Raw genomic sequence first — 25452 nt, 5'->3', positions numbered from 1 at the left:
GGATCTGCAGCACTCAATACGAGAACCGAAAAACCTCGATGGGGAAGTCCCGCGGATGGGGTGACTTGCTAATCCGCCACCTGCCCTCCCCTGACATAAGTACTGCCCTTCTTCTGTGGAGGGGGAAGGAGTGGGTGGGCTGGAGTTGAGGTTTCTATAGGGAAGCCGAGGACTGTGATGGGCTGGATCTTGGGGCATCCAGGCATGTTTTTCGGGGGTTGGAGGGCAGAGTAGGAGTTAGGGGCTGGATTTGGGCCTGCTTCTAGGGGATGGGCAGAGTTAGAGGCTGGAATGAGGGGCTTCTCTGGGGGCAAGGGCCCGGGGGTGGGGCTGGGGGGTCTCTCTGGGGACAGGGGCTCGATAGGGCCTGGGCCTGGAGGCCTCTCTGGGGACAAAGTCCAGGGGCCTCTCCAGGGCCAAGGTCCAGCCAGGGGCCCCTCCAGGGCCAGGGTCCAGGATTCAAGGCAGGGGGTCCCTCCGGAGACGGGGGGACCTCCGCTGAGGGGTGGGAGCTGACCTTCCAGGGAAAGGTGGGGGTCTCTCTGGGGACGGGAGGGTCCCTCCAGAGGCAGGGGGACCTCCCCAGGGAGTGGGAGCCCATCCTCTTCCAGCAACTGGCAGGGGTGAGGGGGTGTCTCTCTGGGGACAGAGGGGTCTTTTCGGGGGCAGGGCCAGGACTCAAGGCAGGGGGACCTCCCCGGGGGGGTGGGAGCCGGTCCTCTTCCAGAGATGAGGGGCTTTCTCTAGGGACAAAGGGGTCTCTTTGAGGGCAGGAGGGTCTCTCCGGGGGCAGGGCCAGGATTCAAGGCAGGGGGTCCCCTCCGGAGAGCGGGGGACCTCCAGTGGGGGTGGGAGCCGGTCCTCCTCCAGGGATGGGGGCGTCTCTCCGGGGTGGGGGGCGTCCAGGGATTGTCTCTGCTGCCGAATTGTCCCTTCCAAGCGCTTAGTCCAGTGCTCTGCACCTAGTAAGCGTTCAATAGATACTATTGAATGAATAAATGAGGAAGGACCAATATTCAAAGCAGGGGGTCCCCTCCAGAGACGGGGGGACCTTCCGGGGGGGGGTGGGAGCCGGTCCTCTTCCAGGGATGGAGGGGGGTCTCTCCGGGGTGAGAAAGGGGGTCTCTCTGGTAGCAAGGATGTAGCGAGAGCATCCCTTGGGCCGTCCCCGTCCCCGGGCCCGACGGTTGGGTGGGGGGTGGGTGGGGATGGGCCGGGCCCTTACCCACCTTCTGGGGGAAGAAGCGGGTCTCGTAGTGGAGGGCCGGGAAGGGCCGGAGGGGCCGGGGCTGGGCCGGGGGTCGGCGGGGGCCGCAGGAAACGGGGACCGGGACCAGGACCGGGACCAGGACCGGGACCAGGACCAGGACCGGGACCAGAGTCCTGGCCATGGCTCGGCCGGCTCTGCCGTTGGCCCGCCCCGCCGCCCTCTCTAAGGCCCGCCCAGGGTGGGCGGAGGAGCCCCGCCCCTGCTCCTTCCCTTTCTTTCCCTTTTATTATTTCTTTTCTTTTATCATTATGATTTCTTAAAGCGCTAATAATAATCACGGTGGCATCGGGGAAGCGCTTACTAGGTGCCGAGCACCGTTCTAAGCGCTGGGGGAGATCCAGGGGCAGCAGGTGGTCCCACGTGAGGTTCACAGTCTTCATCCCCATTTGACAGATGGGGTCACTGAGGCACAGAGAAGTTAATAGTAATGTTGGTATTTGTTAAACGCTTACTATGTGCAGAGCGCTGCTCTAAGCGCTGGGGGAGATCCAGGGTCATCAGGTGGTCCCACGTGAGGTTCACAATCTTCATCCCCATTTGACAGATGAGGTCACTGAGGCACAGAGAAGTTAATAATAATGTTGGTATTTGTCAAGCGCTTACTCTGTGCAGAGCGCTGTTCTAAACGCTGGGGGAGATACAAGGTCATCAGGTGGTCCCACGTGAGGCTCACAGTCTGCATCCCCATTTGACAGATGAGGTCACTGAGGCCCAGAGAAGTGGACTTGCCCACGGTCACCCAGCTGCCAAGTGGCAGAGCGGGAATTCGAACCCAAGACCTCTGACTCCCAAGCTCGGGCTCTTTCCACTGAGCCACGCTGCTTCTCTATTATTTCTTTTCTTTTATCGTCATTATGATTTCTTCAAGCGCTAATAATAATCATGGTGGTATCGGTGAAGCGCTTACTAGGTGCCGAGCACTGTTCTAAGCGCTGGGGGAGATCCGGGGTCATTAGGTGGCCCCACGTGAGGCTCACAGGCTTCATCCCCATTTGACAGATGAGGAAACTGAGGCCCGGAGAAGGGAAGTGAGGGGCCGGGCGCTGTCCTGAGCGAGGCGGGGACCTCCGAGTTGGTCGCTCTGGGGCCAGTCCTCGTCCCATTTAATAATAATAATAAAAATGTTGGTATTTGTCAAGCACTTACTATGTGCAGAGCACTGTTCTAAGCGCTGGGGTAGATGCAGGGCAATCAGGTTGTCCCACGTGAGGCTCGCGGTCTTCATCCCCATTTGACAGATGAGGTCACTGAGGCCCAGAGGCCCACTGAGGCCCAGTGAAGTGACTTGCCCACAGTCACACAGCTGGCAAGTGGCAGAGCGGGGATTTGAACCCATGACCTCTGACTCCCAAGCCCGGCCTCCTTCCACCGAGCCACGCTGCTTCTCATTTCACAGCCTTCAGCCCCCAGCAGCGTGGCTTGGTGGAAAGAGCCCGGGGTGGGGAGGCAGGGGGCCCTGGGTTCTAATTCCAATTCGGCCACGGTGACTTTGGGCCAGTCGCTTCTCTGGGCCTCAGTGACCTCCTCGGGAAAAGGGGGATGGAGATTGTGAGCCCCACTTGGGACCGCCTCATCACCTTCTATCCTCCCCAGCGCTTAGAACAGTGCTTTGCACATAGTAAGTGCTTAAAAATGCCATTATTATTATTATTTTTATTATTTTGGGCCAGTCGCTTGACTTCTCTGGGCCTCAGTGACCTCATCGGGAAAATGGGGATGGAGACTGTGAGCCCCATTTGGGACCACCTGATCACCTTCTATCCTCCCCAGCACTTAATACAGTGCTTTGCACATAGTAAGTGCTTAAAAAATGCCATTATTATTATTATTATTATTATTATTAATCTGTGCTCCGACTTTTGTCAGCTGTGTGACTCTGGGCCAGTCCCTTGCCTTCTCTGGGCCTCAGTGACCTCCTCTGCAAAATGGGGATGGAGACTGAGCCCCACTTGGGACCACCTGATCACCTTCCATCCTCCCCAGCGCTTAGCACAGTGCTTGGCGCGTAGCAAGCGCCAGCATCAATTTTAGGGAAATGACTCGTCCAAGGTCACACAACCGATGGGGGGGGGGGGGAGGAGCTGGATTAGAACCCAGGTCCTGGGGGAGGGTTCCTAGGATGCTAGAGCACGGGGTCGCCCTCCGAATCCTCTCCCCTCCCCCACCAATCCCGACTATCGTCCCTGTCGCCGATATGTCCCCCTCCCCCATCCCTTGCATCGCGACCGGTCCCAGCTGGGGGGGGGGGCGCTACCATCGCTCCCCGCGGGGGAGGCCCGTTCTCCTCCCCTTCCCCCCCGGGCCGGAGGCGATGGTTCACGCCGAGCCTGCCGCCGCCTGATTGGACGAGCTGCCCTCGTCCCGCCCCCCACGGGCGCCAAAACGACACGCCATTGGCTGGCCCGGCCAGGGGGGCTGGCCCTACGTCACTTCCGGGTGAAGCCTGGCGGGAGACTCCGAAACCGGGCACTGCCCGTTGTGCCAGGCCCCTGCCTGCTGCAAGGAGGTCAGTCTGCTGCCCCTCTCCCCCCTTATTATTTCTAATAATTATTATTTTATTGTAGTATTCATTATTACTAATCATTTTTACTACTAATTAACACTATAACAAAACTGTAGTTAACATACAATATCATATTATATCCTATTATAATGAGCGATAACAAATGCTCTAATAAAATGGTGATTTCTATACTGTCATGATGTAGGATTATAATTCACTATTGTATATTAATTACAATTTTATTGTGGTTATTATTAGCAGTAAAAATAATTGGCAATAATAGATAACTGTAATAATAATGTTGGTATTTGTTAAGCGTTTAGTATGTGCAGAGGATAATACAATTGCAATGTAATAATGATGATAATGTTGGTGTTAAGCGCTTACTATGTGCAGGGCATAATAGAATTGCAGTGTAATAATAATAATGTTGGTATTTGTTAAGCCCTTACTATGTGCAGGGCATAATAGAATTGCAGGTAATAATAATGATAATGTTGGTATTTGTTAAGCCCTTACTATGTGGAGGGCATAATAGAATTGCAGTGTAATAATAATAATGTTGGTATTTGTTAAGCCCTTACTATGTGCAGGGCATAATAGAATTGCAGGTAATAATAATGATAATGTTGGTATTTGTTAAGCCCTTACTATGTGGAGGGCATAATAGAATTGCAGTGTAATAATAATGATAATGTTGGTATTTGTTAAGCGCTTACTATGTGGAGGGCATAATAGAATTGCAGTATAATAATAATGATAATGTTGGTATTTGTTAAGCTCTTACTATGTGCAGGGCATAATAGAATTGCAATGTAATAATAATGATAATGTTGGTATTTGTTAAGCCCTTACTATGTGCAGGGCATAATAGAATTGCAATGTAATAATAATGATAATGTTGGTATTTGTTAAGCGCTTACTATGTGCAGGGCATAATAGAATTGCAGGTAATAATAATGATAATGTTGGTATTTGTTAAGCGCTTACTATGTGGAGGGCATAATAGAATTGCAGTGTAATAATAATGATAATGTTGGTATTTGTTAAGCGCTTACTATGTGCAGGGCATAATAGAATTGCAGTGTAATAATAATGATAATGTTGGTATTTGTTAAGCTCTTACTATGTGCAGAGCATAATAGAATTGCAGTGTAATAATAATGATAATGTTGGTATTTGTTAAGCGCTTACTATGTGCAGGGCATAATAGAATTGCAATGTAATAATAATGATAATGTTGGTATTTGTTAAGCCCTTACTATGTGCAGGGCATAATAGAATTGCAGTGTAATAATAATAATAATGTTGGTATTTGTTAAGTGCTTACTATGTGCAAGCGTAATACAATTGCAATGTAATAATGATGATAATGTTGCTATTTGTTAAGCGCTTACTATGCGCGGAGCGTAATACAATTGCAATGTAATAATAATGATAATGTTGCTATTTGTTAAGCTCTTGCTATATGCAGAGCATAATACAATTGCAATGTAATAATGATAATGTTGCTATTTGTTAAGCGCTTACTATGTGCACAGCATAATATAATTACAATGTAATAATAATGATAATGTTGGTATTTTGTTAAGCTCTTGCTATGTGCAGAGCATAATACAATTGCAATGTAATCATAATAATGTTAGTATTTGTTAAGCGCTTGCTATGTGCAGAGCACTGTTCTAAGCGCTGGGGGAGACACGGGGGAATCAGGTTGTCCCACGTGAGGCTCACAGTCTTCATCCCCATTTGACAGATGAGGGAACCGAGGCCCAGAGAAGTGAAGTGACTTGCCCACAGTCACCCAGCTGCCAAGTGGCAGAGCTGGGATTCGAACCCTTGACCTCTGACTCCCAAGCCCGGGCTCTTTCCACTGAGCCACGCTTACATTACATCTTGCATGGGGAAGCAGCGTGGTGCAGTGGAAAGAGCCCGGGCTTGGGAGTCAGAGTCATGGGTTCGAATGCCGGCTCCGCCACCTGTCAGCTGTGTGACTTTGGGCAAGTCACTTCACTTCTCTGGGCCTCAGTTCCCTCATCTGGAAAATGGGGATGAAGACTGGGAGCCTCACGTGGGACCACCTGATGACCCTGGATCTCCCCCAGCGCTTAGCACAGTGCTCTGCACATAATAAGCGCTTAACAAATACCAGCATTATTATTATTGTATCCCCCAGCGCTTAGAACAGCGCTCTGCACATAGGAAGCGCTTAACAAATACCAACATGATTATTATTGCATCCCCCGGCGCTTAGAACAGTGCTCTGCACAGAGTAAGCATTTAAATAACAACATTATTATTATTGTATCCCCCAGCACTTAGAACAGCGATCTGCACATAGGAAGCGCTTAACAAATACCAACATTATTATTCTTACCCCAGCGCTTGGAACAGTGCTCTGCGCATAGTAAGCGCTTAGCCAATACCAACATTATTATCATTGCATCCCCCAGCGCTTAGCACAGCGCTCTGCGCATAGTGAGCGCTTAACCAATACCAACATTATTATTATTGTATCCCCCAGCGCTTAGCACAGTGCTCTGCACATAGGAAGCGCTTAACCAATACCAACATTATTATTATTGTATCCCCCAGCGCTTAGCACAGTGCTCTGCACAGAGTAAGCACTTAAATACCAACATTATTATTATTGCATCCCCCAGCGCTTAGCACAGTGCTCTGCACAGAGTAAGCGCTTAACCAATACCAACATTATTATTATTATATCCCCCAGCGCTTAGAACGGCGCTCGGCACATAGTAAGTGCTTAACAAATACCAACATTATTGTTATTATTATTATTATTATTAATAATAATAATAACAATTTTTTGATCAAAAGCCTTGGTGTTTCGGTTGCTCCACTAGAGGGTAGCAAAGATCACGTTAAAAAGAACAAATCCCAGCCCTGAAGGGGCAAATGGACCAAGGGTGATGATGATGATGATGATTCCCAGCGCTTAGTACAGTGCTCTGCGCACAGTGAGCGCTCAATAAATACAATTGGATGAATGACAGTAATTACGGTATTTGTTAAGCGCTTCCTATGCGCCAAGCACCGTACTAAGCGCTGGAATGGATACAATCCCCTCCCCACCCTCTGCTCCTCCCCCTCCCTCCTTCCCCGGGCGCCGTGCACATTTGTATATATTATTTATTCCCCTATTTATTTTGTTAATGAGGTGTCCGTCCCCTCGATTCTATTTATCCTGGTAACGTTGTCTTGTTTTTGTTTCGTTCTGTTTTGCTCTGCCGTCCGTCTCCCCCGATTAGACTGTGAGCCCGTCGTCGGGCAGGGCTGGTCTCTCTCTGTTGCCGAATTGTCCATTCCAAGCGCTTAGTACAGTGCTCTGCACCTAGTAAGCGCTCAATAAGTACTATCGAATGAATGAATGAACGATTAGACTGTAAGCCCGGCATTGGGCAGGGATGGTCTCTATCTGTTGCCGAATTGTCCATTCCAAGCGCTTAGTACAGTGCCCTGCACCTAGTAAGCGCTCAATAAATACTATCCGATGAATGAATACGACCAAATCGGGTTGATCACAGTCCCTGTCCCACATGGGGCTCACAGTCTCAATCCCCATTTTATAGATGAGGGAACTGAGGCCCAGAGAAGTTAAGCGACTTGCCCAAGTTCACATAACAGACAAGTGGCAGAGCGGGGATTAGAACCCATGACCTTCTGACTCCCAGGCCCGTGCTCTCTCCACTCCGCCGTGCCGCTTCTAATAACAGTGTTGGTATCTGTTAAGCGCTTACTATGTGCCGAGCACCGTGCTAAGCGCTGGGGGAGATCCAGGGTGATCGGGTGGTCCCGCGTGAGGCTCCCAGTCTTCATCCCCATTTGACAGATGAGGGAACTGAGGCACAGAGAAGTGAAGTGACTCGCCCACGGCTAAGTGGCAGAGCCGGGATTCGAACCCATGACTTCGGACTCCCAAGCCCAGGCTCGTTCCACTGAGCCACTGGGATGCAAGCCAGAGGCAAGATTTTTTTTTCCTCCCTCCTTGTCATAGCGAAAATAAATATCCTCCCGGGGCTGCGGTTTCGCATCACCCACGGCCCAAGAGCCAGTGAAGTCAGCAGCCGATTTAGTAGCTAGAGTATTTATTCAGCACTTACTGTGCGCAGAGCACTGTGCCGAGCACTGGGCAAGAGTATTCAGGCGGGAATCCTCGCGAGGGGCTCAGGCAGAGCGACCGATTGCGTGAAAATAATAACGATGGTACGTGTTGTGCGCTCGCTACGTGCCAAGCGCTGTTCCGAGGCGCTGGAGTAGATACGGGGCAATCAGATTGTCCCACGTGGGGCTCACGGGGTCAGTGCTCAGGGGAAAGAGCACGGGCTTTGGAGTCAGAGGTCATGAGTTTGAATCCCAGCTCTGCCCCTATCAGCTGTGTGACTGTGGGCCTCAGCTACCTCATCTGTAAAATGGGGATTAAGCCTGTGAGCCCCACGTAGGACAACCTGATTCCCCTACGTCTACCCCAGCGCTCAGAACGGTGCTCTGCACATAGTAAGCGCTTAACAGATACCAACATTATTAGTCCCCATTTTACAGATGAATAACTGAGGCAGAGAAGTGGCTTGCCCAAGGTCTCACCCGCAGACAAGTGGCGCAGCGGTGATTAGAACCCACTCCCTCTTACTCCCAAGCCCGTGCTCTTTCCACTAAGCCACGCCGCTTCTCCTAGGACGAAAATTTCCCAGTAATTGGAACCTTCTTTCTGGTTTTTTTTTTTTAATTCAGGATGAGAGTAGGGAACTGATTTTGTTGCGGAGGGGAAATAAACCTTCCCCTCCCTCCCCCGAAGTTCGGGACGGGACCCAAAATTAAGGTCTGTTTATCGCTAACTCCTGCCGATTGTTTCATTTCAGAGCACTGAGCGAGCCCATGAGTGGGAGAAGAAGGTTTATTCTCGCCTCTGTAATTGCTGTCCAGAACTCCAGTTTCGTGTATCCGTCGTGTCCGAGTTGCTTCTCGAGGATCATCCTTGGATCCGCAAGGTAAAGGCACTTCGGGGGACTGACTTCGATTTCTGAGGAAACTAACGAGGGAATCCGAGGCAGATTTGACGGCGGCTGTGCTTAGGCAATCAGGCGGATTCTGAAAACCCACAGAGGTTTCAGGTAAACGAGAGGAAATCTGACTTTAAGGACGCTGAAAATATTCACACCAGTAGTAAACTTAAGGAAATCTGACTTTAAGGACGTTGAACGTATTCAGACCGGTAGTGTTTAAGCACTTATGAGTCAAACAAAGAGAAGCAGCGTGGCTCAGTGGAAAGAGCCCGGGCTTGGGAGTCAGAGGTCATGAGTTCGAATCCCGAGCTCTGCCACCTGTCAGCTGTGTGACTGTGGGCGAGTCACTTCACTTCTCTGGGCCTCAGTTCCCTCATCTGTAAAATGGGGATTAACTGTGAGCCCCACGTGGGACGACCTGATGAGCCCGTTTCTCCCCCAGCGCTTAGAACAGTGCGCGGCACCTAGTAAGCGCTTAACAGATACCCACATTATTCTTATTATTCCCATTTTGCTGATGGCGTTAACTGAGAAGTGGAGTGATTTGCCTAAGGTCTCACAGCAGGCAGACGGTAGAAAGGGGATCGGAACCCGGGTCCTCAGCTCCCAGGCCCAGGCTTTTTTAATGTTGGTATCCGTTAAGCGCTCACTATGTGCCGAGCGCTGTTCTGAGCGCTGGGGTGGACACGGGGGAATCAGGCTGTCCCACGTGGGGCTCCCAGTCTTCATCCCCATTTTCCAGACGAGGGAACCGAGGCCCAGAGAAGTGAAGTGACTTGCCCACAGTCACCCAGCTGACAAGCGGCAGAGCTGGGATTCTCGAACTCACGACCTCGGACTCCCAAGCCCGGGCTCTTTCCACTGAGCCACGCTGCTTCCTGGGTCAGAAATCCTGGCATCGACCGTTCCTGATGTGCTACAGGCTGTTGAGAACAGACAGATCAGCACTGCCCCTACCCTTGCCATCCCCAAGGCCCTTGCCTGGTTGGGTTTTGCTTCGCGTTTCCATTATTTTGATTTTCCGTGTTTCCTGGCTGATGGGACTTGCAGACGTCGCAGGAAGAGACTCTGCCTCTCTTCCCCCTCCTTACTCCCGGCGAGGTGGTGAACGCTTTCTGCACATGAGGAGCAGCGGGGCCTTTAGGGGAGGCAGTGGAAAGAGCCCGGGCTTGGGAGTCGGAGGTCACGGGTTCGAATCCCGGCTCGGCCGCTTGGCAGCCGGGTGACTGTGGGCGAGTCACGTCTCTGGGCCTCAGTTCCCTCATCTGTAAAATGGGGATTAAGACTGTGCGCCTCACGTGGGACCACCTGATTACCCTGCCTACCCCTGCGCTTCGAACAGTGCTCCGCACATAGTAAGCGCTTAACAAATTCCAACGTTATTAATGGACAGACCTGGGAGTCAGGGGACCTGGGTTCCAATTCCAGTTCTGCCCCCCGCCTGCCGCGTGACCTCGGGCGAGGTCTTAACCTCTCTGGGTCCTTTTCTTCATCTCTGAAATACGTATTTAATACCCGTCTCCCTTTCTCCTAGACCGTGTGCCCCGCGGGTGACTTTGGCCCACCTCAGAACTTAGTACAGTGTCTGGCACCCGGTAATTGCTTAACAAATACCGTAATTCTTCGAAATAGTATTCGCCGTAGTATAATGAACGGGCTGGCCTCCTCGGGGGGTCCAGAGGGAAGGACTAGAGAGACGGTGGAAATGTAAAGATGGAACCTTTTGAGAGGAGCTTTGGAGGCCTGAAATTTAGCGGTGTTCAAGAGGGCTTTGGGGGGGGGTGATTTTCTTTTGTGGCGGTCAACCTTCTGTGTATTTTCGGTTTACCAGGCACCGTCATTATTATTATTATTATCCTTCTGTGCCTGAAACCTTCACGCGCCACACGGTTTCAAACTAGAGCGCTGAAGGGAAGCGAGCCCCTTCCTTTACCTGTGTCCGTTGTCTGTCCCGGGCCCCTGGAAAATCATTTAATCTCAATCGCTTCAGCTTCCTTAACTGAACGAGGACCAAGGGGAAGAGGGTTAGCTAAGCCCGGCGAGGCGACCGATGAACCTTTCAATTTCTCTTAAAACTGAGTCGCACGTGCACGTTCCGACGAACTCGTTCGCTGCGGTCCTGGTTGAGGTTTGGCTTTCCACTGATTTCTTAGAATTAGAATCGTATTTGAACTTGGGAAACTCCCAGAAATCAGATTTTTTTTTTTTTTTCCCGGCATCTGGTGCGCACCCTAGATGTCCCTATTTCCTTTCATTCAGAATTAAAGAGCAGGAAGCTGTCTTGGAGGAATCAATTCTCCTTCCTGACAACTATTCCTGAATTACCCACTGTCGTCGTCATCATGACCGTTAGCAGTAGTCATGCTAATCTGCTGTGGGTTGTTGTTATTCTTACTACTAATAACAATAATAACAACCGTCCCCAGCAAATTAATAGTCACGGTTGCGGTATTTGTTAAGTACTTATTATGCGGCAAGCACTGTACTAAACGGGGAGTAGATAGAAGACAAGCAGAATAGGCACAGTCCCCATCCCACACAGGGCTCCCAGTCTGAGGGGAGAGAACAAGCACTGAATCCTCATTTTATAGAGGAGGAAACCGAGGCACAGAACCCCGACCCCGTGGTGGGCGGGGATTGGGCAGCAGCGTGGCTCAGTGGAAAGAGCCCGGGCTTGGGAGTCAGAAGGCATGGGTTCGAATCCCTGCTCTGCCAGCTGTGTGACTGTGGGCAAGCCACTTCACTGGCCTCAGTTCCCTCATCTGTAGAATGGGGATGAAGACCGTGAGCCCTCACGTGGGACAATTTGACGACCCTGTATTTACCCCAGCGCTTAGAACAGTGATCTGCACGAAGTAAGCGCTTAACAGATACCAGCGTGATCATTATTATTGTCTCTGTTGCCGAATTGGACTTCCCAAGCGCTTAATACAGGGCTCCAAAGTGGGGGGCGGGATCGTGAGGTCCGGGGAGGGGGGCACCAGAAGACCACCGGGCCCATCCCACTCAGGGCGGCCGCGCTGCAGCCGGATGTCGAACGTCGTCCTTCTGGCGGCCGCTGAGTCACGACGGGCCGACTGAGCCTCCGCCGGCCCTCGAGGCCGCCGCTTCTGAAGGAGGAGAGGAGAAGCCGTCGCCCGGCACCGAAGGGAGCGGCCGGAAAGAGCCCGACCGGCCCGGGCCATCTGTGGGCCGAAGAGAAGGCTAAAATGGCAAGTCCCGGGAGGGTGGGAAAAAAGACGTGCTGATTTCCGTTCCCCCTCTTCCCAGGTTCCGCTGTCCAAGATGTGGCTGCCAGGGTGAGACGAAGAACGCGAGTTACAGGTACAAACTGTCCCTACAGGTTGCCGAGGAGAACCAATTATTTGCCATCACCGTGTTCGGAAGCTGCTTGAACCCGTTCTTTGGCCTCCCCGCCAGTCTTCTGCGGAGGTAGGAAGACGATTTCACTGGCGGCGTTCCTGTTTCTCCCCACTGTCTCGCCACTCCCCAGGTGTGTGCGCGCACACGACTCGGGCGGGGCGTGAGTTTTGGAGAAAAGCGAAGAATCGGGGAGGCGGCTGCAGGCGGGGGAAACACGCGGCATCCCCGTGTACGCGTCTGTGGGTGCGTGCGGGCGGGTCTGGGGAGGGAGGGGCAGACGCGGGGGTCAGAAAACGAAATGAATTATTTTCTGAAGCCGCTTCCTGTCGTCGGTTAAAGACAGGATCCCCCCTGCAAGCCCCAGGGGTTGAAAGCGAAAGGTCTTCCGGCTTCCGGTCCGCCCCCGGAGCCGGCGGCTGCTTTTCCTCGGGGACGGGCAGGGTCCCGGTTCGAAAACTTCTCGGTTCCTCTTCATCCTGCCCTTCGGTATTAATAGGTCGGGTCCCTTCCTGCGTCAACGTCAGGGGCTCCCCCACTGAACCCACACCTGGCCCCTGGTTGGGTTTTTTTTTACGGTATTTGTTAAGCGCCTGTCGAGCACGCTTAATGTTGGTATGTGTTAAGCGCTTACTATGTGCCGAGCCCTGTTCTAAGCGCTGGGGTAGACACAGGGCAATCAGGTTGTCCCACCTGAGGCTCACGGTTAATCCCCATTTTACAGACGAGGGTACTGAGGCACAGAGGAGTGAAGTGACCCGCCCACGGTCACCCAGCTGACAGGTGGCAGAGCCGGGAGTCGAACCCGTGACCTCTGACTCCGAAGCCCCGGCTCTTTCCACTGAGCCACGCTGCTTCCCCCAGCCTACCGTACAAGTTGATTAGGTCGGACACAACGTCTGGCCCGCGCGGGGCTCGCGGTCTAAGTAGGAGGGAGGACGGGATCCCCATTTTACAGTTGAGGAAACCGAGGCACAGAAGGGAAGCGATTTGCCCGAGGTCGCACAGCAAGCAGCTGGCGGAGCCGGGATGAGAAGCCGGATCCTTCCGACTCCCAGAGCTGGGCGCCCTCCCTTAGGCCACGCTGCTTTTCAGTGAAATGAGTTTCTCCTCATCCCCCTCCGCCCCCGGTTCTGGCTGATAGAGACGAGAAGCTTGAAATCGTAGCTTTCGATTTCGGTTCAGTTGAAATCGAATTGTAGCTGTCGCGTTGAGTTGCGCGTGCGTGTTAAGCGCCAACTGGGCGCAAAACACTTCCGTGTCCGATTCCCATCTCGGTAGTCCTTGCCAGCCCCCGGCACAGAGAGGACGAGGCTCGGCCCCCTTCCCCAGAGATCTCCGTTGAAGGGCCGCAGCACGGCCCCTCGGCTACGCAGCGGGCCCGGGGGTCGCGAGGTCCTGGGTCCTCATCCCGGTTCCGCCACTCTGTCGTCGTGTGACTCTGGCCAGGTCGCTTCCCTGGCTCCGTGAGGTCTGATGAGCAGAAGCGCCTCGTCGAGGAGGACGGGGGAAGGACGCGGAGGCCGGCAGAAGGGCCGGGGAATGGGTCCTAGCCCCGGCTCTGCTCCCGGCTTTCCCTCTGACTGTCGGTCAGCCACTTAACAATGTTGGTTTTTGTTAAGCGCTTACTATGTGCGGAGCACTGTCCTGAGCGCTGGGGGAGATCCGGGGTCATCGGGTTGTCCCACGTGGGGCTCGCAATCAATCCCCATTTGACAGATGAGGTAACTGAGGCCCAGAGAAGTGAAGTGACTCGCCCACGGTCACACAGCTGACAAGTGGCAGAGCCGGGATTCGTACTCATGACCTCTGACTCCCAAGCCCGGGCTCTTTCCACTGAGCCACGCTGCTTCTCTACCCCTCCTGGGCCTTGGTTTCCTCATCTGTAAAAGGGGACTAAGATCCCTGCTCTCCCGACCCCTTGGGGATCTGACTTACCACAGTGCTCGGCACCTAGTAAGCGCTTACTAAATGCCATAACCGGTGGAAACAACAGCTGCCACGCCAGGGAACCCGGGGGCCCTTCCCAAACTTTCAGAGAACAGACGAAAGAACCGAAACCCCCTCCCCACCGTAGGCAGTGACGCTGGCAACTCCCTCCACGGACGGATGGGGAAGGTGGGAACCCCCCGGGGTCTAGGAAAGAGGCCGGGAAGCCCCTCCTGAAGGTGAAAAGGACCGTGGAATTGTTTGTTGTTTTTATTTTGGGTCCCCCCCCCCCGTGGTATTTGTTAAATCCTTACTATGGGCTGGATTCTGCACTAAGCGCTGGAGTAGATTGAACACAGTCCAGCTGTCAGCGGTGTGACCGTGGGCGAGTCATTTAACTTCTCTGGGCCTCAGTTCCCTCATCTGTCAAATGGGGATTAACTGTGAGCCTCACGTGGGACGACCCGATGACCCTGTATCTCCCCCAGCGCTTAGAACAGTGCTCGGCACATAGTAGGCGCTTAACGGATACCAACATTGTTATTATTATCCGTCCATGTCCCACGCGGGGCTCACAGTCCTAATCCTCATTTTACGGATGAAGTAACCGAGGCCCAGAGGAGTGAAGTGACTTGGCCAAGGTCCCAGAGCAGACAAGTAGTGGAATTAGCACCCAGGTCCTCTGATTCCCAGGCCCGGGCTCTATCCGCTAGGCCATGCCGCTCCTTCTCTGCCACCCAGTCAGTCAATCAGTGGTATTGATTGAGCACTCACCGTGTGCAGAGGACTGTACTAAGTGCTTGGGACGGGACAATAAAACAGAGTAGATAAGACACCTTCCCTGCACCGCTTGTTCCGCCTTGGAGGGTCCCAACAACCCTTGTTCGTCGTCGATTTCACATCTGACTTGGCCCCTTTGTTTCAGCAGTGGTTGAGGGTCTCCACTACCTTCATTCAATACTATTTATGGAGTGCTTACTTTGTGCAGAGCACTGTACTAAGCGCTTGGGATGTACAAATCGGTAACAGATAGAGACAGTCCCTGCCCTTTGGGCTCACGGTCTAATCGGGGACTATATGCACAGAGAAAGAAAACTTCCCAAAGGCCTGGGGTTTTCATACACATGATGATGACGACGATGTTGGTATTTGTTAAGCGCTTACTACGTGCCAAGCCCTGTTCTAAGCGCTGGGGTAGATACAGAGTCATCGGGTTGTCCCACGTAGGGCTCACAGCCTTCATCCCCATTTACCAGACGAGGGAGTGAAGTGACTTGCCCAAGGTCACACAGCTGACTAGCAGCAGAGGCGGGATTAGAACCCACGACCTCTGACTGCCAAGCCCGGGCTCTTTCCACCGAGCCACGCCGCTTCTTCATAAGCTCCCCTCTAGACCGTAAGCTCCTTGCGGACAGGACCAACTCTCTTATACTGTTCCTTTGGACTCTCCCAAGTGCTTAGTACCGTGCTTTGCACCCAGTAAGTGCTCAATAAATACGACCGATCGATGGGTTGACGGTCCCGGTGCTGTCAATATTCCCGTGGAGTTCAGGTGGCGGAGAGAATCCAGAATTCAAGATGAAGCAGAGGTAGCCTGCTCTACGTCGAGACCGTCTTAGCGGGAGTGCGGCCACCGACTCCGTTGTGTCGTAGTCTCCCGAGCACTTAGTACGGTGTTCTGCGTTCGGTAAGCGATCAGTAAGCGCCACTGATTGAATAATTGATCGATACCGTTCCGTGGTAGGTGTTACATCAAGGCAGAATTAAACCCACAGACTCAGCGTTATCTTTTACTTGATTCCTTTGGTCCACGACATCACAGTTTTCTCCCCCTGGTTTTATCTTTTGCAGTTTAATTCTCCCAAAGATGGAGTTTTTTTCCCATTTTCTCTTTTTCTCCCCTCCCCGTCAAGGTACGTCCAGGATTCTGAGCCCCCTCCAGGAACCCCGGACAACGATGCAGTTTGGGATTTACTACTTCAAGCGGTTCAGACTTGTTTTGCGGGAAGAAGCTTTATCTTCGGAGTGACGGTGAGTAAGGTTTATTAGCATTCTCGGCGGCGAACACGCGGTCCACAGGAAAGTAAGGGTGTCTCTTCCTTTGGAGGTTGCTAAAAACAGCTTGAAGGTGGGGGTGACTAGACAGAAGCAGCGTGACTCAGCGGAAAGAGCCCGGGCTTGGGAGTCAGAGGTCATGGGTTCGAATGCCGGCGCTTGTCAACCGGGTGACTGTGGGCAAGTCACTTCACTTCTCTGGGCCTCGGTGACCTCATCTGTCAAATGGGGATGAAGACCGGGAGCCTCACGTGGGGCAATCTGACGACCCTGTATCTCCCCCGGCGCTTAGAACAGTGCTCTGCACGTAGTGAGCGCTTAACAGATACCAACATCATTATTATTATAGAGGCGGCGTAGCCTCACGTAGATTTTAAGCTCGTTATGAGCAGGGAATCTCTGTTATATCGTCACACCGTCCTCTCCCAAGCGCTTAGTACAGTGTTCTGCACACGGTAAGCGCTTAATAAATGCAACCGACTAATCAGTCATTTATCGAACGCTTACTGTGTGCAGAGCATTGTGCTTGGGAGAGAACAATGTAACGGAATCGGTAGACACGTCCCCTGACCACAAGGAACAGGCTAGTGGAAAGACTACAGACTTGGGAGTCGGGGGACCTGAGTTTTAATCCTGGCTCTGCTGTGGGACCTTGGGCAAGTCACTCAACTTCCCTGTGCTTCCGTTCTCTCATCTATAAAGTGGGGATTAAATAACTGATCTCCCCTTCCCCCTCAGACCGTGAGTCTCATGCGAGTCTGATTACCGTGTATCTCCCTCAGCACTTAGGACAGGGCTTGGTGCGTAGTTAATGCTTAACAAATAACCACAGTTAGTAGAAGCGGGATTAGAAATAATAGTACTAGTAATCATGGAATTCAGTGAGACAGGCATAAAAATATTGGCCAGTCGCACCGACGGAATAAGTCATTGAATGTCAGTCGTGTTCACGCGTCTCAGGAAACCTTGGTCGGGTGGAGAAACAAAATCTACTTGGGGATGAGAGCTCTTCAGGGGTATATGAGAATCCAGTGATACTCTTTCAAACCAGTTTTCAGCTAAAATAAAATGATTAAGCTGGGGATTTTCTTTCCTTTGAGGTGGGGGGGTTTTTTTGCAACAAAGTTGTAGGGAAGGGGGGGAAAGGGAGAGAGCAAGGTGGGAGAGAAGGGCTGATGGTTTTTTTTAAAGGACGTCTCGGGCACTGGGTACCCACGCCATTCCAGTTCTGTGGACTTGGAGTCGAGGGACCACTTGACTGAAACAGCCCTGCCCTGTCAGGGACTAAGAATGATCTCAAACAAACAAATAAGCAAAGAAACAACCCTCATTCTCGGTAAAACGTGACACAGGGGTTGTAAGGACCGCCAAGACTGAGCTCAGGAGTAGGCGTTTTCCAAGCCGTCAATTACTCGGGGCTCCTTGCCACGTAAGTCCCCAAACCCCGACGTCATCTCGCCTTTCTCGATGTATTAGATGAGCGGCGGCTTGGGCCCGGCGAAACGGCCTGGGAAGTGGGAGATTCGAGTGCTGATCTTGCCTCCCCCCGTAGTCGCGCAGCGGGCCGGCAGTGGAGCCGGAATGAAAACCCGGGCCTCTTCACAGCCAGGCCCGGGCTGCTCTCTGGACTTCTCGAGAACGTATCCGAATCCCCCTTGAGTCGACTGGTCTTTTCAGCCAGCCCAACCTCTTGCGGTAACGAATTCCACCCGCTTGACTTCCCCTTGCCGCGCGAGCCGACATTCTTTAAGCGCCCCCGGGGGGGCTCCGTGCCCTGGCGTCGCGGGATCGGGTGCTCACCGGTTCCACTTCCACCCCTGCCGCCATCTTTGCGAACTTCAGGCCGTGCGCCCACCCGGCCGATGACGGTCCAAAAGCCCGCCGGATCTTGTCCGTCTCTCCTCCGAAAAAGCTGTTCCAGCCCTGACCCCTTTGACTGCTCTTCCCTCTCCCAGCTCCAGCCCTTTCAGGCCCCTCCCTCCACAAGCCTATGGACGAGTCACTTAACTTCTCTGTGCCTCAGTTTCCTTACCTGCAAAATGGTGATTCAATTCCCATTCTCCCTCCTACTTAGACTGTGAGCCCCATGTGGGACCTGACTAGTTTGTATCTACCCCAGGAGAGTGCTTAGCGCATAGTTAGGGCCTACCAAATACCACATCCGTGGCCTAGTGGGTAGAGCACGGGCCTGGGAGCCAGAAGGAGCTGGGTTCCGGTCCTGGCTCTGCCACGTGTCTGCTGTGTGCCCTTGAGCGAGTCACTTCACTTCTCTGGGCCTCAGTTACCTCATCTGTCAAATGGGGATTAAGACTGGGAGCCCCGTGGGGGCCAGGGACTGTGTCTAGCCAGATTACCCCAGCGCTTAGAACATTGCCTGGCACGTAGTAAGCACCTAACAAATACCGTGCTAAAAAACCACAAACTATTATTATTAGACGGGGGCGAGCGCCGCGGATAGTTTACGAGGGGACTGCCAGTCTGCGACTTTTTTGAGAGGAAGAGCTGCGCCTGAGGTTGTGTCTCCACTCCCCTTCCTGGAGGGGGAAGGGAGGAGCGTTAAGATGAGCATTTTTAAGTGCCCTCACGTCTCTTGCAGAATTTTGAAAACCAACGAGGCCGCGCAGCCGGTCGCGGCGGCCCCCGGCGGAGCTGGCCGAGCAGCGGGAACCGCAGAGGAGAGCTGGTGGCCTGCCAGATTTCTCTGCCAAACCCCGCGGTCCCCGGCTCGACCGTGATCGGCTGCTTCGACCGACTCCTGCGGTCGGCCCGGCCCGGGGACGCCGACGGGGGCTCCAGCTCCCCGAGAGCCTCTCCCCGTCGCCGATGACCAGGGCGGCGAGCTCGGGAGGCGGCTGCAGCCCTGGCACGGGGCCGGACTCCCAACGGACGGGGGGCGGGGACCGCCCCTCGGGTCTCTGGCGGCCGTCCCTCGGGCTCACCTCGGCCGACACCCAGCCCTCCGACGACGAAGCCCCGTCGGCTCCGGAGCGGGACGGATCCGGGAGGGAGAAGGAGCGGGAACCCCCGGCGGCGGGAGCCTCCTGTCCCTACTACCGTGATGGATCCCCCGTGAGGCGTGAAGGGACAGAAGCCCGGCAGCCAACGGACCAAGGATTCGGCTCGCTCCCCGGCCCGGCGAACCCTCCGAGTCCCGGGCGCGGCGGGATCGGGGACGTCGACAGCCGGGCCGGGGTTCCGGTTTCCGAGACGGCGCGGCCGCTCGGCCGCAGCGGGCCAGGGGCTTTCCGCGGCCCGCCGGGCCCCGCGGAGGATGGCTCCGGTCGAGGCTCACCCCAGACCTGGCCCTGGGGGCTCTCCCCGCAGCAGGGAAACTCGTTCTGCTCAGGCCCGTCGCCTGGTCCGACCCCTTCGGCCGGAGGCTCCCGGAGAGAGGATCCCGCCCTTTGGGACGAGCTGCCGTTCTCCGAAAGCCTGAACGAGTTCCTGGCCCTTGTGGAAATGGAAAGGACGCCAAGCCGGACCCCAGCCCGGACCGACGCCCGTCAGTGCTCTGCGGGGGAAGGCAGAGCAGACCCGGGGGCGCCCGGGGCCAGGTGGTCCCTGCCTTCCCAGAAAGCTACGGGTGGGACGCCTTCGCCTGGTACACTTAGGTGGTCACCCCCCATGGCAGAAAGCCTAAACCCTGGCAAAGAGAGGGGTCCCCCAGGAGTTGATACACCCCCAAACTCGATTACTCACAGGGGAGCTCAGTCAGCTGACTCGTCCTGGACTTGGCCCACTAGCATCGGTGGAAGGGAAGATTCAGAGTGCTTTACACCCGATCCGTATCAGCCTAAAGACTTGCAGACGCCACCTTCCCCTCCAGAGAGAAGCCACTCCCCGCCGCGTGGCGCTGAAGCTATACCAAGCGCAAATTATCGCGGGGATATTAGCGCCCGTGGCCCGATCCCGTTCTCCGTTCCAGAGGGACAAAGCCCCGCTTTGGACGTGGGTGCCGAAAGAGGTTCCGTCCGGGCCATTCCCAACAGTGGATCCATCTTCCCGGCTCTCGGGACTCAGAAGTATAAAGAGAATCAGAGCTGCCGCGAAACCAAGGGAATAACCTTCCGGTCAGCAGGAGACGTGCGCAGAGGTCGAGAGCCTCTGGCAGCCGGGTCGGTCTGAGGGCCGACCGGGCGGAAGGGTCGGCCAAAATCTCAAGGCAGTGTTTTGGAAAAGACCCAGTTGCGACCACCTGCCTCAAAACTCTTCTCTTCCCCTCGGAGGGAGTTACGACGCTTCCGCCGACCTTTTTGACGCAAGCGCTACGGGGGAATATCCGAGCGGGTCCGGGAGCTGCCTTTTCTCACCGTGGGACAGGAGGACTTTGGAAAGTCACTCTACCCCCGACGGGCTGCTTAGCCCATTCGCCGCCAGCCGAGGTCATCCGCTCCACAGCTCAGCCTGGAGACGGGTCCGCCCTTCTCTCTGTCCGAGACCCGGGTCGGCTCTGGGTCACTCTCCGCCCGATTCACAGTCCTCTCTGGGAGAGACCCAAGACTTTGTTCCTTACTCCCAGTCAACCCCCATTGCACAGAATCCACGGACACTAAGGATCTATAGGATGAAAGACTCTTTCAAGAATTGTGCCTCCAGCTGCCCTGAAGTCAGTTCCGAGCCCCAGAACTGTAGCACTGGGAAACCAAGCGCCCAACCGGCGTCCTCAAACCGCTCGGACTCCAGGGAACCGGACGCCCCGGCGTCCGGACACCCCGCGGCCTCCCATCTTTCCCGACCACTAGCCCTGGGCACGAGCCCTGCCGCTGAACTTCTCGAGGTGGACGCCCACGACTGGGTCCCTCCGTCGACCAGAAAGGTGTCGCTCCGGTCCGTCCTCCGTCCCGGAACGCTTGGGTTCCGAGCCAGGGGGCTGACTTTCCACAGTCCCTTTGGGCGGAAGAAGACACTTGGAAGCGAGGCGAGACGCTGCAGAAAAGCGACAACTGAAGGATGTGTGAGAAGGCCAGAGTTAGAGCCGGGGAGGACAGCCACTGCCCTGGACAGGTGGCCGACTCCTCATAAACGGGGAGATGGCGGGATGAACGAAACAGCCAGAGGATGGGGGGCCGGGGGCGAGACTCCGAGAACCAGAGAAGTCCAAATGCAAACCTTTCGCTTTCTGAAAATCGGTCACCTCTGGGGCCGGAAGCCTTCGACCCCGCTGGTAATTGGTCTCCTGAACTCTTCACCCCCAAAAGCCAGCCAGACCCAATCCGTGAACTGTTTGGAACGGGGACCCTTGCGCCCAAACAGCTGGTGATGCTCGAACAACTCGGCTCGATTCAGAATGAACCGGGGAGTCCAACTTGTGACAACCTCTATCGTGTGGAGGCTTACCAGAGGGACACTTTAGCTAAACAGGCACTTTACTTTGTTCTGATGACTGTAAAATGTTTATGTAAGCATACTCTAATTTTATTTCACAGTATGACTCTAACTAGGCCCAAAATAAAGCCATTTGGAACCAGAAAGGCATCGCCATTACTAGAGGCAGCTAAGTTGGTGTGTGAAATCAAACGTAAAACTAGCAAGAAGTTCCCACCGGCAGGTTTAATTCTCTAGCTCCGTGTCCGCGTTATCTCCCGGCTCCTGACGCTCCTTTTAACAACTCTCTTACCTTCGGTCGGGGGGTCCTCTTCCCCGAAGAGTCTCTCTCTTTTTTCTTATGCCGTTCGTTAAGCGCTTACTACGGGCAAGGCGCTAATCGGCTTGAACACAGTCCGTGTCCCACACGGGGCTCACAGTCTCGATCCCCATTTTACAGATGAGGTCACTGAGGCCCAGAGAAGCCAAGTGACTTGCCCAAGGTCACCCGGCGGACAAGTGGCGGAGCCGGGATTGGAGGTCCGGTCCTTCCGAGTCCCGGGCCCATGCTCTCCATCCACTAGACCACGCTCCTTCTTCGCTTGGGCTCGGGTTTCCTCAGCCAGTCGTAGAAGCTCTCACCGGCAAAACGGCACCGGAACGGTAAGACTCCACTCTGCCCCCAAATCTGGGGAAGGGCATTTGGGTGCTTCCAAAAATATCACTCTAAGAGACTTATTCCCAATAATAATAATAATAATAGTGGCATTTGTGAAGTGCTTATTAGGTGCAAGCACGGTATTAAATGCCGGGTAGATACGGTGCAATCAAACCAGGTTATTTATCGTGATTGTTGTCTTGTTTTTGTCCGTCTGTCTCCCCCGATTAGACCGTGAGCCCGTCAGTGGGCAGGGATGGTCTCTCTCTGTTGCCGAATCGTCCATTCCAAGCGCTTAGTCCAGTGCTCTGCACATCGTAAGCGGCTCAAGAAATACTACTGAATGAGGGAACCTGTCCTATGTGAGGCCCTCAGGGTAGGAGGAACCTTTCTGGTTCCAAATGGCTTTATTTGAGCCTAGTTAGAGGCATACTATAAAATAAAATTAAAGTATGCTTTCCTTAACATTTTACAGTCAACAGAACAAAGTAAAGTGCCTGTTCAGCTAAAGAATCCCCCCCGGTAAAGCCTCCACACGATAGAAGTTTTTACAAGTTGGACTCCCCGGTTCATTTTAAATCGAGCCGAGTAGTCTGAGCATCACCCGTTTTACAGATGAGGAAACCCAGAGAAGTTAAATGACTTGTCCAAGGCCACACAGAAGGCAAGTGGCAGAGCCACCACGAGCCCCAGATCCTCCGACTCTCAGGCCCACGCTGTTGCAACTAAGGCGCGCCGCCATTCTCCTGTCATTTTGCCCGTCATTCTACCCCTGCTTCCCAACGTCCAAACAGCTGGGGTGCGTTGGATTTGCTCCCGGCCCAGCATACGCTTCGCTGTTCGAACCGTGATCTTCTCTCGTAGGGATCAGTCAAGCGGCTCCAGCACTTTAAAAAAAAAAAAAAAAAAATCCGGTATTCCCCGGTACAAGTTGTATTTACCGACAGAGTCCGCAAACGTCTTAATATTATTTGACATCAAGTTACCTCCTCCCGTCCCCACCACTTTGTCCGCACTTCTCTGTCTCCGTAAATCGATCGTATTTATTGGCGTGTACTGCGTGCAGAGCACTCCACTAAGCGCTTGGGAGAGTACAGCCGTGAGCACTGGGCAGGGATTGTCTCTGTTGCCGAACTGCACGTTCCAAGTGCTTAATAATAATAATGTAAATAATGCTTAGTACAGTGCCCTGCACATAGTAAGCACATAGTAAGCGCTCAATAAATAGTACTGAATGACTACAACAGAATTAGCAGACACATTCCCTGCCCATAACAAGCTTCCAGTCTAAAGGGCTGTATAATATAAATAAATACATTATGGAGAGGTACGTAAGTGTTTTTAGCTGAAGGAGTGAATGGAGGGGGCAAATCCAACCCCAGCTCTGCCACTTGCCTGCTGCGTGACCTTTGGGCCAGTCACTTAACGTCTCCGTGCCTCAGTTTCATCTGTGAAATAGGGATTAGGACCGTGAGCCCCTTGTGGGACGGGGACAGCGGCCAACCCAATTACCTTGTATCTACCCTAGTGCTTAGCAGAGTGCCCGGTGCATAGCGAGCACTCATCAAAAGCCACAATTATCATTATTACCGGAGATGATAGAAGATAAAGGGGCGTTTAGGGTTGGAGGGTCTTAGGTGGTAACCAACCCCAACCCTGGAAATCAGCGGCCCGGGTCTCCTTATCTTCAGTTCCCTGCTTAGCTTGGTGGAGCCTGCTTGGCCCCAAAACAGTAGAGATCCAACAGTGCAGAATAGTCTGGAATCTCGCCTCGGAGAAGCCCAAAAATAATTCCTCACGCTCGCAAGCGCTGAATCTTAAGCTTCCGACAAGGAGTGGAAATAAAGAACATTTCCGTCCGTTTCCCCCCTCCCCCAGCCCAGCGGAGTGTGGTCGAAAACCCAGAGGGTGTGGCGGTTGGATAAATATAGTACCAAGCGACCGGTCTCCCGGCTGACGGGGCCGCGGGCCAGGCAGGGCAGCTCCACCTGGTGCATTCGGCGAGCCGGCGGGCATCTGGGTCTGCCGCGGGTCGAGGCAGAGCTCGGCAGGGACAAAACAAGTCCCCTCCTGTCGGTTAAAAGCTTGGGGTGGAGAACGGCCTCTTACCCCCTGGAGGCGTGCACCAATGCTTCTCATAAGTGCTCTGGAGACTAAAATATGTTGGAAATATCGGTAATATGCCGCCCGATCAGCAGTATTTACTGAGCACTGTACTGAGCGCTGGGGAGAATACGGTAGAATTAGTAGATGTGACCCCTGCCCTCAATCAATCATATTTATTGAGCTCTTATTGTGGGCAGAGCTCTGTACTAAGCACGTGGGAAAAGTATAATGCAACAGAGTTGGGTAGACACGTCCCCCGCCTACAACGAGCTTACGGTCTAGAGGACGCAGGCATTAATACAAGGAAATCGTCGATATGGACTTAAAGGTGGAAGGAGGAGTGAATAAAGAGCGCAAATCCCGGCTCTGCCGCTCGTCAGCTGTGTGGCTTTGGCAAGTCACTTAACTTCTCCGGGCCTCAGTGACCTCATCTGTAAAAATGGACATTGATACCGTGACCCCCCCACATGGAACAACCCGGCACGTAGTAAGCGCTTCACAAATGCCATCATTATTATTATTATTAACAGGTATCGAATCCCCATCTTACAGATGGGGTAACTGAGCCAGAGAAGTTAGGTGACTTGCCCGAGGTCACCCCCAGCAGACACGTGAAACCCAGGGCCCTCTGACTCCCAGGCCCGTGCCCTTTTCATTAGGCCCCCGCTGCTCCTCCAAAGGAGTCCAGATACAAGTAATCAGATCAAGACCTAATCCCTGCCTCACGTGGATCTCACAGTCTGAGGAAGGAGAGAGCGGGCTTTTATCTCCATTTTACAGACGAGGAAACTAAGGCCCAAACCCCGCTGCCTTGCCCAAGGTCGCCCTGCAGCCCAGTGAAACGGCAATCGCCTGCCTCCCAGTCCCGTGTTTCTCTCCACGAGGCCAGAAGTGCTTTCGGCAACAGCTGTGCGCAATTGGGAGCGTCATTTTCAGATCCAACTGAGGCCTTCTCGGGGGAAAGAAACAAAGCTTAAATAGTCGAAAAAACAGGAGGATTGCAAATGTTTTTGCCGAACCATATAATGTTGCTGGTCAAGTTAATACGTTCTCTTGGGTGCCGCTGCTTTATCTGCCTTGAATATGCATTAATAATTATAAATCGTGGTATAGGTTCCAGCACTTATTATGCCCGTTCTACGCGCTGGGATAAGATGAAAGTTAATCCAGTCAGACACAGCCCCCGCTCACAGCGTAAGGAGAAGGAATTGCGATTTTAGATGGCACCCAAACTCAGCGGGCA

The 25452-nt window shown here is 53.5% G+C and overlaps 2 protein-coding genes across 4 annotated transcripts in view; one reads left to right on the top strand and one right to left on the bottom strand.

Moving 5' to 3' along the window:
* The window catches only part of LOC100083398 (prolylcarboxypeptidase), a 28297-nt gene extending 26901 nt beyond the window's left edge, over window positions 1-1396 (bottom strand). Inside the window, exon 1 of one of the 2 annotated variants that reach the window (XM_007666802.3) lies at window positions 1230-1396. In XM_007666802.3, the coding sequence (XP_007664992.1) occupies window positions 1230-1391 (162 nt within the window). In that variant the 5' untranslated portion in view covers window positions 1392-1396. The remainder of the gene's footprint in view (window positions 1-1229) is intronic. The other variant, XM_007666801.3, reaches the window with a different exon arrangement.
* A 2285-nt stretch (window positions 1397-3681) lies between these two features.
* DDIAS (DNA damage induced apoptosis suppressor) lies at window positions 3682-21612 on the top strand. Of its 2 annotated transcripts, none has more exons than XM_029048479.1 (5): window positions 3682-3776; window positions 8654-8782; window positions 12068-12229; window positions 16000-16117; window positions 18738-21612. In XM_029048479.1, the coding sequence occupies exons 2-5, from the start codon at window positions 8670-8672 to the stop codon at window positions 18966-18968; spliced, it is 624 nt and encodes a 207-aa protein (XP_028904312.1). In that variant the 5' UTR covers window positions 3682-3776; window positions 8654-8669; the 3' UTR covers window positions 18969-21612. The 2 variants fall into 2 exon arrangements, with proteins under 2 accessions (XP_028904312.1, XP_028904313.1); XM_029048480.2 differs by lacking the exon at window positions 18738-21612 and adding an exon at window positions 17618-18165.
* Window positions 21613-25452: the final 3840 nt, after the last annotated feature.

The sequence above is a fragment of the Ornithorhynchus anatinus genome, chromosome 20, assembly GCF_004115215.2.
Source record: "Ornithorhynchus anatinus isolate Pmale09 chromosome 20, mOrnAna1.pri.v4, whole genome shotgun sequence".
NCBI lineage: Eukaryota > Metazoa > Chordata > Mammalia > Monotremata > Ornithorhynchidae > Ornithorhynchus > Ornithorhynchus anatinus.
The sequence above is the reverse complement of the archived record's forward strand: the minus strand, read 5'-3'. Positions and strand labels throughout refer to the sequence as shown.

Coding starts and splice junctions, on each gene's coding strand:
- DDIAS (XM_029048479.1), top strand. CDS start 8,670: ATGAGTGGGAGAAGAAGGTTTATTCTCGCCTCTGTAATTGCTGTCCAG. Junction 8,783..12,067: donor ATCATCCTTGGATCCGCAAG/GTAAAGGCACTT, acceptor CCCTCTTCCCAG/GTTCCGCTGTCCAAGATGTG. Junction 12,230..15,999: donor CCCGCCAGTCTTCTGCGGAG/GTAGGAAGACGA, acceptor CTCCCCGTCAAG/GTACGTCCAGGATTCTGAGC.